The following is a 13,809-nucleotide window of genomic DNA, read 5'->3' as shown; positions in this document are numbered from 1 at the left end:
ACTTAGTTGAGATTTCTTAAGCCAAATAACACGCCTTGAATGTATTCCGAGGGGCAAGCTCTTGAATACGCGTGACCACAGTGCAAGTGGAAGGAAATTTCTTTGACGAAAAATCCTTCGGCCAGAACGGGAATCGAACCCGAACACCCGGCATGATAATGTGAGACGCTAACCACTCGGCCACGGGTGCACCTTGGTCCGCAAAGTGTTAAGCGTTATTAAAATGATCGCATTACTGGTATCCAAACAAACTCGTATTTTGTTTGGGTAGAGCAGAAACGAGAGAGAGAGAGAGAGAGAGAGAGAGAGAGAGAGAGAGAGAGGTGTTGCATACTATATTTTTCAAAATTATCAAAAAGATATATAGTTTCACTTTTATCTAAATTGAATTACTATTTTTTTATGAATGATGTACTTTTAAATTCGATTACAAATGTTATCCAGTGAGTATACAGTGAGTAGCTCATATTACGGGATGCCGCCGCTTCCAACGGCGGGTTTGCGGTCGACTTGGATTGCATTACCTCGGCGGCCGCCTTGCTTTTTTACCCTCGTTATGGGGACTTCGTTTCCATTACATTAACCTTAATTGCGCTGCGGTAGCGTTAATGCGTAAGTGCCATTTTTTCCTTACTAATTCTTTTCACAATGTCAAGGCATTTATGCTTCTTAATTTTGCTCAATTTTCAAAATTTTCCATAGTCCGCGTAGATTTATAGATGATTTTTTAGCTTTAAAGGGCAATACGGAAAGCAAAGAAGAAGGTATGTTGTTGCATTCGGTTGTTTTTAACATTCAGGTATGTGTTACATTCGGGTAAACATGTTTCTGTGTGTTACTGCGAACTCAATATGAATTCAATTAGCAAATATACGGCATTCATAAATGCATTAATTTTACATTCCGGAAGGAACCAGAATAGGTGGATGAAAGTCTCTAAGTATAAACCTGAATTAATTCACCTATGGTGAGATGTGACCATTCTTATTGCATGTAGTTTTAGCTTATTACCGGTAGGCTTTTTCTTTCAAACGAAACCTAATGCTGTTATTTTTATTGTTGGCGGTGGAGAAATGTCAATGCTTGAAAAATATTCCTTTCCGATTATCCATTTCCTGAAAAATCGAAAAATTTCCGAAACCTTCAAAGCATGAATACGCTGCGATGAAACCGTGGCATTGAGGGTTGGGAGGTTATCATTCAGTTAAAAAGAAGAACATTCACACCAACAATCTCATTAGATTCATCGTTCCACGTACTGATGATTTCCTCCAGTTCCTCCATACACCAAATTCTACGGACCGCCATCACCTATGAATATAACGGACTCAAATAAAACTTTACAACAATATTAGGTAAATTCATCGATATTACAAACATTCTCAATTGAAAGTGCAAAAATAAATGAACAAACCTTCCGTATTACAAAGAATGTGCTGCAGAGGTTAGATGTGTTGGTATTGATTCAATAGGAAAAAAAAGTTCGTTATGACCATCGTTCGATTTTTCGACTGGACGGCTGTTGTTTTCTTACAGGAGGCTCAATCGTATGATTTTCGCCCTACATTAAAATGTGTGTTCTTTTATCAAAGTAATACTGTAGAAAAGTTTACACATTTTTGTATTTTATTGGGTTTTTAATTGAAATTGAAAACGCTGTCCAGACATACTGGTTTTGAATCAAATTTATTGCTCAATAAAGTTATACAAAATTGAATGAAATTGGTGGTATGTGGTAGTTAACAAATTAGGCTATCTTTTGGTGCAAAAACATTACCATATAATTGCTTTTCAAAGCCTTAAAAAATGTCAAAGTTGATGTGCGATTTTTCGAACGCTTGGCACAAAACGAGTTAACCAACCGAAAAGTTTTTGAATTTGTAAGTATCTTGTATGAATAAAATTTCTAATGAAATTTCGACTAAAGGAGTCGATGGGATCACTTCATTCTGGAAAAGGGGTCTATCACCCAAAATAGTTTGAGAATCCCTGCTCTAGAGACTTACTGCAGCCACAAGCGATTCTATGTTTGTTACACCCTTCTTCCTTTGACAATGCATAAAATCAATAATGCTTGCATGTGATTCAATCATACATAAATACTCTCCATCTATCGGCATAAATACCCGACGCGGTACGATTCATTTATTTTTACTCTTCTGCTTTGCTTCTCAGCCCGTCAGTGCAAGCTCTGTTCGTTGCTTGCTTCGCGCATATTCTGATATATTAGCACATGCGTTCAATACGGTAGTCAACTGCTGAACAATAATGACTGAAATCGACTTTCGAGCAGATACCCTTATTCATAGATATGCTCAGAAGTTCATTTGACGGTGAAAAATGAAATGAACACGGACATTGTAGAGCAGATAGCAGCGAAAGCTCCCGAATGGCTTTCAATTTATGTTGACATAAAAACTGCTGAAAGAAGCAAAAACTCATTTCCAATTGAATGCGAAGACCGATGGTTCGACAGTCCTCTAACGATCCTCAGATGAATATGACTTTGCCGAGTCATAATATTGCCTATCGCACAACAATAACACAAATCCGAAATCGACTGTGTTGGCGGCAATTATAGCAATCGTAGTGAAACGAATTTTAACTTCAGTTTCCAACCGGTGAACACAGCTCTCACTGTGGGAAAAAATCTTCTTCCCATCTGACTTGCTATGTGTTGTTCTTTGACGCCACTTATGACCCGAAAAAAATGCATGAGTTCGTGAAAATTAAATGACCGATCGGAAAGTCACCAATCACTAATATGCCCAAAAACACTCCCAATCTTTCCCCCCGGCAAACAAATTACAAAAAAACAAAAGGCTTTTTATTATTGCGGATGTCATTTTGGAATGCATTGAACTGTTGCAGCGAATTGTATTAAAAATACTCTTTAATGAAGGATAGGTGACCCTGAAAAACGTCATGGTTTTCAGGGAATGGATTTGTTTTTGTTCTTGCGAGAACAAGCTGGCCATATACCGAAATTCGTGTCCTTATTGCCAGCGCTCTCAGTGCATATTTTCCAGACAAACTGAATGCAGCCATAGGGTCCACCGTTACATTACTTTGTGCTACGTGGTACGGTTCTCCTCTTGATGCCAGGAAAATTGAAACTCGTTTGTTGACCATGCTGACGATATTGGCGCTGCTGTTGTGCTGTTGTTCACTCGCACCCACCGGCAATCGATGTTGAGTTGATGATCATGAAACAGGGAGTGACGTTGCGGCTATGCTCTCGCTCCTTCAATTCGACTTTGCTTCCCGGTTTGAAAATGAATTAGGAAATAAACTATATTTAGATAAAGTCATAACATTATTATAAAATGTTAAATTTAATTTCAAGACAAAATCTTGGGAACAATTTTAACCGGTAAGTAGTTCTAGCGTTAATTATTTCCGACATGTTCAGAGGGTTGAGACTCTCTTTTGACCCCCCTACCCCCATACAGTCTTAATAGACGTAGGCCTACGTCAAAAGGGACCGTCAGTAGTGGCGTCACCTGTGTGCTACACTCGAAATTGATGGAGTTGTTGGCTGACTATTTTCGGTATAGTTCGACCTAATTAGAGTTACTCACCATCGGCTCGTCGGTGTTCTTCTGGAACTGCACCAGGCGGACGCGCGTGACGTGCTGCAGGTCGGACGTGTCACCGTTGTCGACTTCTTCGTTGCCTCCATTTAGGTAGGGTGCGATCGGTGGTGGTGTTACTCGTAGCGCTTCCTCGCCGTATACTTCTCTAGCTACCACGTCATGCGTGTGTAATAGAGCCTGGAAGAAAAAAAAATGGGAGGAGAAAAACAGAACGGAATCAGGACGGGTTCTTTGGACAGACAGCAGAAGTTATTCTTCGCTACAATAAATATTGCTTGGGAGAGCTCTTTTCTGTTCAGTGAACGTTACGAAGTAATTGTGTTATTTACAAAGGGAATTTATGATTAACTTTGGAGATGCATTAGAGATGGAGGACCTCTCGATGAATGGAAATTAAGCTCACCGGAGCTTCATCGAATGCTTCGTTGGGTTTCATGTTTATCAAAAACGAATGCTATCCGCTTTCAACTGCATCTTTCGTGGCCGAAACAATTAGATCAGGTTTTTTTTATTCATGTGCGCCGGAAGGACGCACCAAACGACGCTCTTTATCCATTGTTATCCGGCGGGAAAAAAAACGTCAGTCGGGAACCTCACTTTGGAATGAACGATTCCACTTCGCTTCAAAGAGACCAACTCCAAATAAATAATGCAAATTAGAATTGTGAGTGATCTTTTTTTTTTCTTTCGGATTCATTTTCAGTGAGTTTTTTTGCATGCAAGCTCTGTGAAAAACGAATGCTTTCACTTCGACTGATTGTGGAGGATTCTGCAATTGTGCAATTGCTGGCGCGATGATAATTTTGTTTGCACAGGTTGAGCGGGTTTTTTTATCCACAAAAACTGGCTTTAAAGTGCGCCACACTTTAAAGTTTACCTTTTTAACACTTTTAAGGTTCGAATTCAGTTTGCTGTTTTCGATACACTTTTTGTGACGCCTCGAGAATGACGGCTGACAGGCTGTGAATTGAATGTGAATTGAAATTTTCAATCGACCAACCGACGGCAACCTTCCTTCGGCAGGCAATCGAAGGCGTGAAAAGTGGGTTCAACTTTTTAATTAAGTCCTCTCCTCTGACAAGTTTGAAGTTTCCATTTCAATTTAGATTGATTACGGTGCCACGCTACGTGGTGGAACTACGTGATACAGATGTCAAACCAAGCTTATCAATGGTGGAGAAGTTTCATTATTCCAGCGAATTGGATTCACGATTGCCCGGTAAATCGTGCGTTTCGATTCTACAAGAGCTATTTTAATTACAGTCCCTCAACTGTGTGTCGCAAGGCAAAAGTTGAGCTCGCGGAAATCCTCCCCGCTGGTTTTTACCCTCTTCGCTGGCAGCCAGAATTCAATCCAATTAGGAAAACATTTGGGTGCTAATAATTGCCCAGCAGCTGCCCACTTTTTGCCCTTTCACAGATGTGGCCAATAAAACCGGGAGAAATGGAGCCGCATCATATTTTTGTTTCGAAATCCGAAAAAATTGAAATCGTGCCTGGAAAACTGAGTTTACGCTACCAAAAGAGTGTGAAAATTCGCCCAGCTTGCGTCCGATGTCTCCCGCCTGGAAGATAAATAAAACCGAACCGGTTCGGAACGAGGAGTTGGGGGGATATGAAATTAAAAAGAAAAGTTTTTCCAACTTCCGACAGGGAGGAGCAATATGCTACAGACGAATACTAGGCGCCAGCGGTGAAGTTTACGAGTAGGATGGGCTTGTTTTCCCGCCGAGGACATTAATCAAATTGAACGAGAGGAAATTCACACTAAGCGATTGTGATTTTTTTCGCACGCTGAATTGAATGTTTTTTTTTTGGAGTTTCGTCGAAAGAATAGAATGCGTGATTCGCAAAGTGTTCCGAGAAGTTGAGCTAATGGCGTAAGGATTTTGAAGCAATTTACTGACAATAATTTTGTTTTCCAAGCAGATGTGTTCGAAAGATCAAAGCGGTTTGAAATCCGCGTCAGGAATAATAAAGTTCACTCATGCAAGGCTCGAATGCGAACTGCTTTGAACATACACATACGCTGATGTGCCCAAGTCATTTTTTTCTTATTGACGTAGAACTACTTTTTTCAGGAAGGGTGCCAAATCAGAAAACAAGTCACGTTTTTATGAAATAAAGTTAACGTTAATAACTATTTTCACAGCGAACGGATTCTGATGATTTGCATACCTATCGAATTAGAAATTCTCCAAGATTTGTTTGATATGCTATACATTACAATTACATAATCCCTAAATATTTTAAATGAATAAAAACTGGAAGCATTTCCATTTTCCCATACATTTGTTCTGCAGATGTGTATGCTTCCCGTACCTGTACCGTCAATAATGAGCAACTAATACATTCGTTTCTGCACGTTTCCAACTTATTTGGTATAAATAAGCCATCCACGATTTGAACCCACACCACTTCTCTTTTGGTGGTCATCGGAGCAACATCGTTGCTGGCGAACATCGATCGAGAATGGATAGGTTCCCTGTCGGGAATGACAAGGGAAGGAGGAGTATGGAGTAGAGTTTCTTTCCACTGATGGAATTGCGAGTGAGGAGTAGGAAGTGCAACATAACGAGCGGACATCACTCATACCTAATGTTGATTTCACATACATAGACACACACACAGCTCGATGCAAGAATTGAAGATATTGCGAAACCGCAATTTCATCCGCACATCTTCAAAGAAGAAAAAGCCCTCCGTATGAAAGTGTGTTTCGACAAAGAAGGTGTCAGCAACATACGGAAAATTTTTGTGCTAGTACGGATATGGAAGAGTATTCAGAATTTTGCTGCGTGGAATTCAGACAGGATCGGATACAAAACGAATAACCATCATCTTCATCCTAACAAAACATTCAATTTTAATCCTGGCTGTATTTCTGATTGGTATTTTAAATAAAGTAAACAGTAAACAGTAAACAGTAAACAAGTGAACAAGAAAAATAGAACGTTGGATACAGTGTTTTGATAGGGTGATCAATTAATCTCATTCAATCAACAATGCAAAAAAACGGTGGTTGATATACTCAAACAAAAATCAGTGAATGGTGCTCGTAAATCGACCTGGCTCATAACTTGTGAGTGCAGATTTTGATTCCCAGAGATTTTTTTTAAAAACCTCGATTTCCGGTGATTTTTCGGTTTTCAAAAAACTCAAATTTTAACGTTTGTGACACCAGTAAATTAATCCGAATGAACTAATATTTTGCATAGGGTATATTATCGTGCAAATCAACATTTCGTTGCAAGTTCCGAATGAAAAATCAAAATAACTTTTTTTATTGGTACCCAAAACCATACTTTTCGTTTCGTACTCCGAAAACAAAAACTAAGTCCCAGAATGCCGATTTTTGACAAAAAAAATTTTTCGGGATGACACTAGATCTCGACGTTTTATGCAATTTCAAAACATTTGGCATCAAAAAATTTTTTTTGAAAACCCCGATTTCCTTTACTCCTCCCTTGGGTGATTTTTCGATTTTCAAAAAACTCAAACTTTGATCGCTTTTCGCCACTTTCCCTTAAGTTCGATTGAACTAAAATTTGGCATAGGGTGTTTTTTCGAGGTGGTGAACATTTTGTATAGGGTAACTTTTTGAATTTAGGGGCGATTTTTTCCCATGCATTCATTGGCCCCCTAATACACATATTTAAAGGTAATGTTGTTCTTCAAACTTAATCTCGTTAAAATTTGAAATTATCCAGCACTGTTTTGAAAAGCCTCGAAACATTTGTGTGTAGAGAAAATAATAAGGGAATTCACTCTGAAAAAGCTTAGTCAGCTAATTTTCAACTAGTAATATGTATGAGAAAAAAGTTAGGTATAGCTTTGTATCAGGAGAATTTTATTTAAGGTGAAGGTGGAAGCTAGCCACGAATGGCTGCCACAATGGCGTTCATTTCTTTCATCTCCCTCCCTCACCCCTCGCCTGAAAATCAATAATTTTGCGAAACAGTATGAAGAAAATGATCGTTTTCGCACACTTCCCATCAAGTAATATCAACCAAACTCTAATCGATTACTCACAAGATATGAAATTTTCATCTGCTGTCGCACTGTATAGTGAAAAACGTCGGAAAACTCGAGCTAGTGCTCTGAAAGTTAAATTTTAATTTTTCAATCTTCGGCAATGGTTTTGTTTGTATTGGTGAAAGCATCGTTATTTTTTCGACTCTGATGCCAGACAACACAATCGAAACAGCTATAAAAACCACTCAATAGAATGTTATTCCTGAGTCATAGCGTTTCATGTCATGAAAATCAATAGAATAAAATTATGTTCATATCAATACAATTATTATTTTTACGTTTAATGTGTCTATAATGTAAGTTTTAGCAACTTTAACATTGGGTAAGAAAATTGTATTGCAGAGCTCGAAACACTGCCACGGCTGCCTATGCTTTCAAAAACAGTAAACAGAAAAGTATTACATTCAATCAAAATACCTCGGCCAACGAAAAGAAGTGTTAAGGCTCTCCAGCGTGAATATGTGAAAATAATACGATCAATACGATACGATACGATACGATACGAAGGAAAATATTAAGGAATCATCAACATCGAGTTACTATGCGGAAGAACTTGTTAATACCCAATTCGCATGTGTTATAAATTTGCTCATGTTACGCTTGCGTATAATCAGAATTTTACTTCATATGCAAATATACCTTCTATATATATTTATATTTGCAATTGTTCATCGGAACATATCGTTCATACATTTTACTTTAGTATTGAATTGTAATTTTTTTTTCAAATGTATTCAAAGACTCGTGTCAATGAAACGCCACACAGTCTGATAAGTGAATTGATCTATTTACGTGTGCTTTGCTCTTCTCTCACAAACACTATTACCCCATTTTTACACATGGGTTTACCTATACTACTACAATGGCTAGCTTCCACCTTCACCTTAATGTAATCATTATACAGGTACGGAGAGTCATTATGACGATTCAAATTTTCAACTAGGAAAACTTTGGCAGGGATCCTTGTATATTTATTACTGATAGTTGTTATTCTGATAAAGTAAAAAATGCAAAAAGGATCATTTCTGAATAATCAGGCAAACTGAAAAATCTGGAAGGTTGGCATCTCTGCGTTCAGCCGTTCTTTCTAGCCGATTTTCAATTGGATGATTCGTAGCTTCCGTTTTTATGCGTTTTATGTTTATTTCGTTTTATATTTTGCATATTTTTACGATGGTTGACCTTTATCAACGAAAAACTGTAAAATGTACCAAATTTTCTCTTTGTTGACTTTTATTGTTAACACGCTGTAACTTACAACTGAAAGGAACAATCAAAAAATGGCAAAATATTTTTTTCGGTGTGCTTGTGAAGTGGGCACTCACGAAGAGCTCTTGCATAGGAAGGTTATATTACATACAGTTTATTTTACATTGCCTACAATCGGTTCATTCTGCATCAAATATTTCTTTTCCTAATCCTTTAGAGATCCAAACCTCCGATTTCATTTTCAGTCCCGAATGAATTTAGTGACTCACAACTTGAAGCACATGTGTTTTTTGTTATTTTTATTCATGAATTATCGATCTTCGGATTATCTATAGCCATGGTGTAAGTGTGTGACAGTTCGTACAGGGTGGTTGTTCTGTGTATCAGTTTAGCTTTAAACTCACTGTTAGATTTATATTTGTTTAGTTTTACATCAATAGAGGATTTATTTAACAGAGCCATATGTTTTATTTAATAGAAATATATCACAATAACCGAAATACAGACTTTCCCGAATTTTCGATTTGTCATATAGAAAGTCTCAGCTTTCCCAAAAAAATTAAAAAAATTAAAAAAATACGTGTCCAAAATTATTCGGAAAGGTACAAATATATATGAGGTTTGAACGAAGCATTTTTTCGGTAGATCTCTTTATCTTGGCAATGTTTTCATCCAAATGTATCTATTTGGATCCCGCAATAGTTTCTGATTTTTTTCTGTAATTTTATCCAGTTGTTGGCGTAGAAGAAACGCGTAGAATTTCTATGTTTTACACCCAATTTGTTTACAGTTGAGGAGAAAACTCTACTCCTACTCCTACTCTATTCTACTACTCGCGTACATATCAAATGTCATTGGTACGTCAAGGTTTGGGTTGCGCGTTTTCCATCATTCAGTTTTCTTATCATTACGGTTTTTCACGAAAAAAAAGTTCACTTGATGCTCAAAAATCACAATTTTAACATTTTGAACATTGGCTTATTACGAGTCCTAGACCCAAAGTTATTTTTTTAACACATTTTATGGCATCCCAATTTATTACATTAAATGAGCTGAAAAATAATAGAAAATGTTCTACTCCCTAATACATGTATATCATTTGTATAATATGTATGCTAGAGCCAATATGAGCGAGCGAAACAGGAGACACATTCAAGGTGAAGGTGGAAGGAAGCCATTGTAGTACTATAGGTAAAACCACGTGTAAAAATGGGGCAATAGTGTTTGTGAGAGAAGAACAATTTATTTCGTTTGTTTTGATCTTCGTATGTAAATAGATCAATTCACTTATCAGACTGTGTGGCGCTTCACTGACACGAGTCTTAGAATACATTAAAAAAAAAATAACAATTCAACACTGAAGTTGAATGTATGAATAATTGCAAATATAAATATATATATATATATATATATATATATATATATATATATATATAACGCGTATATGTGCATATGGAGTAAATTCTGATTATACGCGAGCGTAACATGAGCAATTTTTATTCGGTATTGACAAGTTCTTTCGCACAGTAACTCGATGTTGATAACTCTTTAATATTTTCCTTCGTTGATCGTATTGTTTTCACATATTTACATTGGAGTGCCCTTCTCTTCGTTGGCCGAGGAATTTTGATTGAATGTAATACTTTTCCGTTAACTATTTTAGAAAGCGTAGGCAGCTGTGGCAGTGTTCCGAGCTCTGCAATACAATCTTCCTAACCAATGTTAAAGTCGCTAAAACTGACATTATAGACTCATTAAACGTAAAAATAATAATTGTATTAATATCAACACAATTTTATTTTATTGATTTTCATGACATGAAACGCTATGACTCAGAAATAACATTTTATTAAGTGGTTTTTATATCTGTTTCGATGATGTTGAATTGAAAAATGAAAATTTAACTGTCAGAGCACTAGCTCGAGTTTTCCGACGTTTTTAACTATACAGTGCGACAGCAGATGAAAATTCAATATCTTGTGAGTAATCGATTAGAGTTTGGTTGATATTACTTGATGGGAAGTGTGCAAAAACGATCATATCCATCACACTGTTCCGCTAAACTATAGATTTTCGGGCGAGAGGTGAGGCAGGGAGATGGGTGACAATGGGCGCCATTGTGGCTTCCTTCCACCTTCAACTTAAATGAAAGCATATGAAAGCTTTTCGTATAGTTTACCAAATACACGGCCCAGACAGAGAAAGATATATTCTCGTTCATGTTCTTCTTTATCCTCATAGAAAACACTTTCCAATTTCATTTTATGCTGAGGTGTATTGTGCCCGTGATTGCATAGGAGACGTAATCGACAGCACCATTAGTGTTGGGAAATCGCATTTTTGTGGTTTTTTGGCCTACAAGCATAACCATGCAATTTCCGATGAAATGATCTCTCCAGTTGAAGGATATTATCGGCAAAAAGAGGGCCTAGGTGATTTTGCGGTTATAACATATTTTTATCCATTTGGAAAACACTTGCGTCTATTTATGCGGACAATCAATCGCTTCAATGAACATTTGTCCGCATAGCTAGACGTAAACAGCTAGCTGCTCTGTTTGTAGCGTTAGTATTTACAATTCCAATAATAATCAAAACGTCTCCGTAGGTAGTTTCAGTTGTTATCGGATAAAATCAAAAAGGTTTGGAAGAAATTTAGTGAAATGTCTGGAAAATTGCGATTTAGTGAAATGTCTTGATTTGTTGCGAGTCTATGATAGTACTTTTTTCCTGAAGAATACTCTGGGATATGATAATAACAGCAGGTTCGTGTTTTTTCAATTAATTGAATTTGTAAAGTCAATCTGCAATGTTGGTAATTTTAGCAACATGATTTACCGATATCACGATCAATCGCATAAAGATGGTGGAGTGACTTACTCCAACGGTATGAGTAAATGCTGAGTATGTGGAATAATTCAATGTTGAATCCGAGTTATAATCTTAAGAACCAATGTTATTTTAATTTTACTACTGATCTGATTGTTTCATTATCTACTTGAAGATTCAAATGCAGAAATTTAGGTAATTATAACATTAAAAAACACAATTGCTTCTCTTTGTTCATCGTGATTTTTCGGAAACGTTTTTTCAAAATTGCACAAATGTTTTCGAACTAAAAATTTTTGTTTGCATGTTGAGCAAACGTATTACATTGTGTAGAATGCGAAACAGCGAAAAAGTCGACTTTGTTCATTATATCGTTTACGTCTCCTATACAAACATGGGCAGTATTGGTGTATATAATCACGCTTCTATATAACAGCGCTGGCTGCTATATGGATAGCGTGGTCGTGTGAAATAGCTTTGCATTTCAGTCGGCCTTGGTTCGATCTCCATTGACGTCGTATGGACTTTTTTGGCACAATCCCAAATGGAATGAGAAAAGAAAACAGAAAGACACATACATACAAACCATTTTTAACTTTTTTTTAAGCACACGAAATGGCATCATTTCTGCCAAAGATGAAATGCTTTTTGCGAACGCTAGTTTGGGTGTAGAATTGGGAAACAATTGCTTTTTAGTTGACACGGTATAATAAAGCTAACTCCTTGTCCCACTTCCTCCTCTGATTGACAAATCTCCAATCTCCAATATTACGAATTGGAAGACATTCCCATCCCACATACTCTGGCCATCCCACTAACTTCGCGTGATGTCAATCGAAGCTGTCACAGTGTTGATCGTCACCACTCAAATTCTGATCCAATTTACTCTGAAGCAAAAGTGTCACATACGTGTCAGATATCGATCTCTATCAATCCCGGAGGGATCTGATGACTGTCACAATCTATGAACCAAAAGCAAACCCTACAATATAAACACACAACTCTTGGAAATCCCAGCGGGGAACTGTGATGACATGTCAGACCAACTTTCGAACCGAATATTTTTGGTGTCTAACTCCGACTCGCCAGGTTGACATCGATACGCGTGTATCACTGGTGGAAAATCCTACCAGATAAAGAAGAAATTGGAGATTATTTTTTGTATGTGTGTCTCTCCCTTCAATTTCTTAGAAGCGAAGGGTTCGCTCGAATTTTGTTTTGCTGGAAATAAAATGCTAAAGCTCGTGGAAACAAACGAAGAAAGGCACTGTTCACCGATTACACATCTTGTTTAGCTTATAATTCGCGATTCGTGGAAAGCTGGTATCAAATTCGCCTCTTTTTTCGGAGAAGGTTGAAGGAACACGAAAATACAATTATTGCGAAATATATTAAATCAAGGTAGGAATCAAGAGTTGTACACAGCCAAGGTCCAATCAAGATGAACATGTACACTGTACAAGATAAACATAATGCTGCTGTCAGCATTAAATGTTCATCAGCTGCTTTTTCCTGCACAGCCGGAAAAAAGATGCTTTCCGATACATGTGTCCCATACAAAGCAAACGAAAAACGCTCTTCGACAGGATATAAATTGAAAGACAATGTATTCACCCCGTCGGATCGTGTAAAAGTACCAGCTGTGGCCCCCCTCGAGCAGAATACCATTGTTGTTTCCGGTAGCGATGTTTGCCTTGGAAAACGTGCAAATCTATCAATTTTTGAGAGATTCTTTTGTGTCGATGGTTCGTTCGTTCGTTGCACATTGTATACCCAACCAATTATATTGTGCTTCCGGACAATGAAACTCGCGGCAGCACAGTACTGTGCAGGTGCTGCGAATATTGCATACATTGCATGATGGCCATGTTTGTAATATGTAGGTTGAAGTGGACAAAACGGCCCTAATGAGAAAATTACCCACTTAATGTCCGCTCCAGGCTAAATTCGTGAAATCAAAACTCGAATATTATTTGGTGCTTTAGCCTGGACCGTAACGTTCGTTCCCATACAAATGAAGATTGACAATGCAAAAATAAGCAATTACTGAACAATTTGCGCGAAATTTACGTCCATTTCAATGGAAACGACGAATCGAACCAAACACAACAGCACACGTGCGGATGAATGCGTCCGAAAAA

The 13,809-nt window shown here is 37.5% G+C and overlaps 1 protein-coding gene across 15 annotated transcripts in view; it reads right to left on the bottom strand.

The window, feature by feature from the left end:
• Positions 1-13,809, bottom strand: part of LOC129776923 (peripheral plasma membrane protein CASK) — an 858,562-nt gene that overhangs the window by 38,994 nt on the left and 805,759 nt on the right. For all 15 annotated transcript variants that reach the window (XM_055782870.1, XM_055782878.1, XM_055782933.1 and 12 more), the window contains one exon: positions 3,582-3,773. In XM_055782870.1, coding sequence (XP_055638845.1) covers positions 3,582-3,773 — 192 coding nt within the window. The remainder of the gene's footprint in view (positions 1-3,581; positions 3,774-13,809) is intronic.

This window comes from Toxorhynchites rutilus, chromosome 1, assembly GCF_029784135.1.
Source record: "Toxorhynchites rutilus septentrionalis strain SRP chromosome 1, ASM2978413v1, whole genome shotgun sequence".
NCBI lineage: Eukaryota > Metazoa > Arthropoda > Insecta > Diptera > Culicidae > Toxorhynchites > Toxorhynchites rutilus.
Note: the sequence above shows the minus strand (reverse complement) of the source record. Positions and strands in the feature narration are given on the sequence as shown.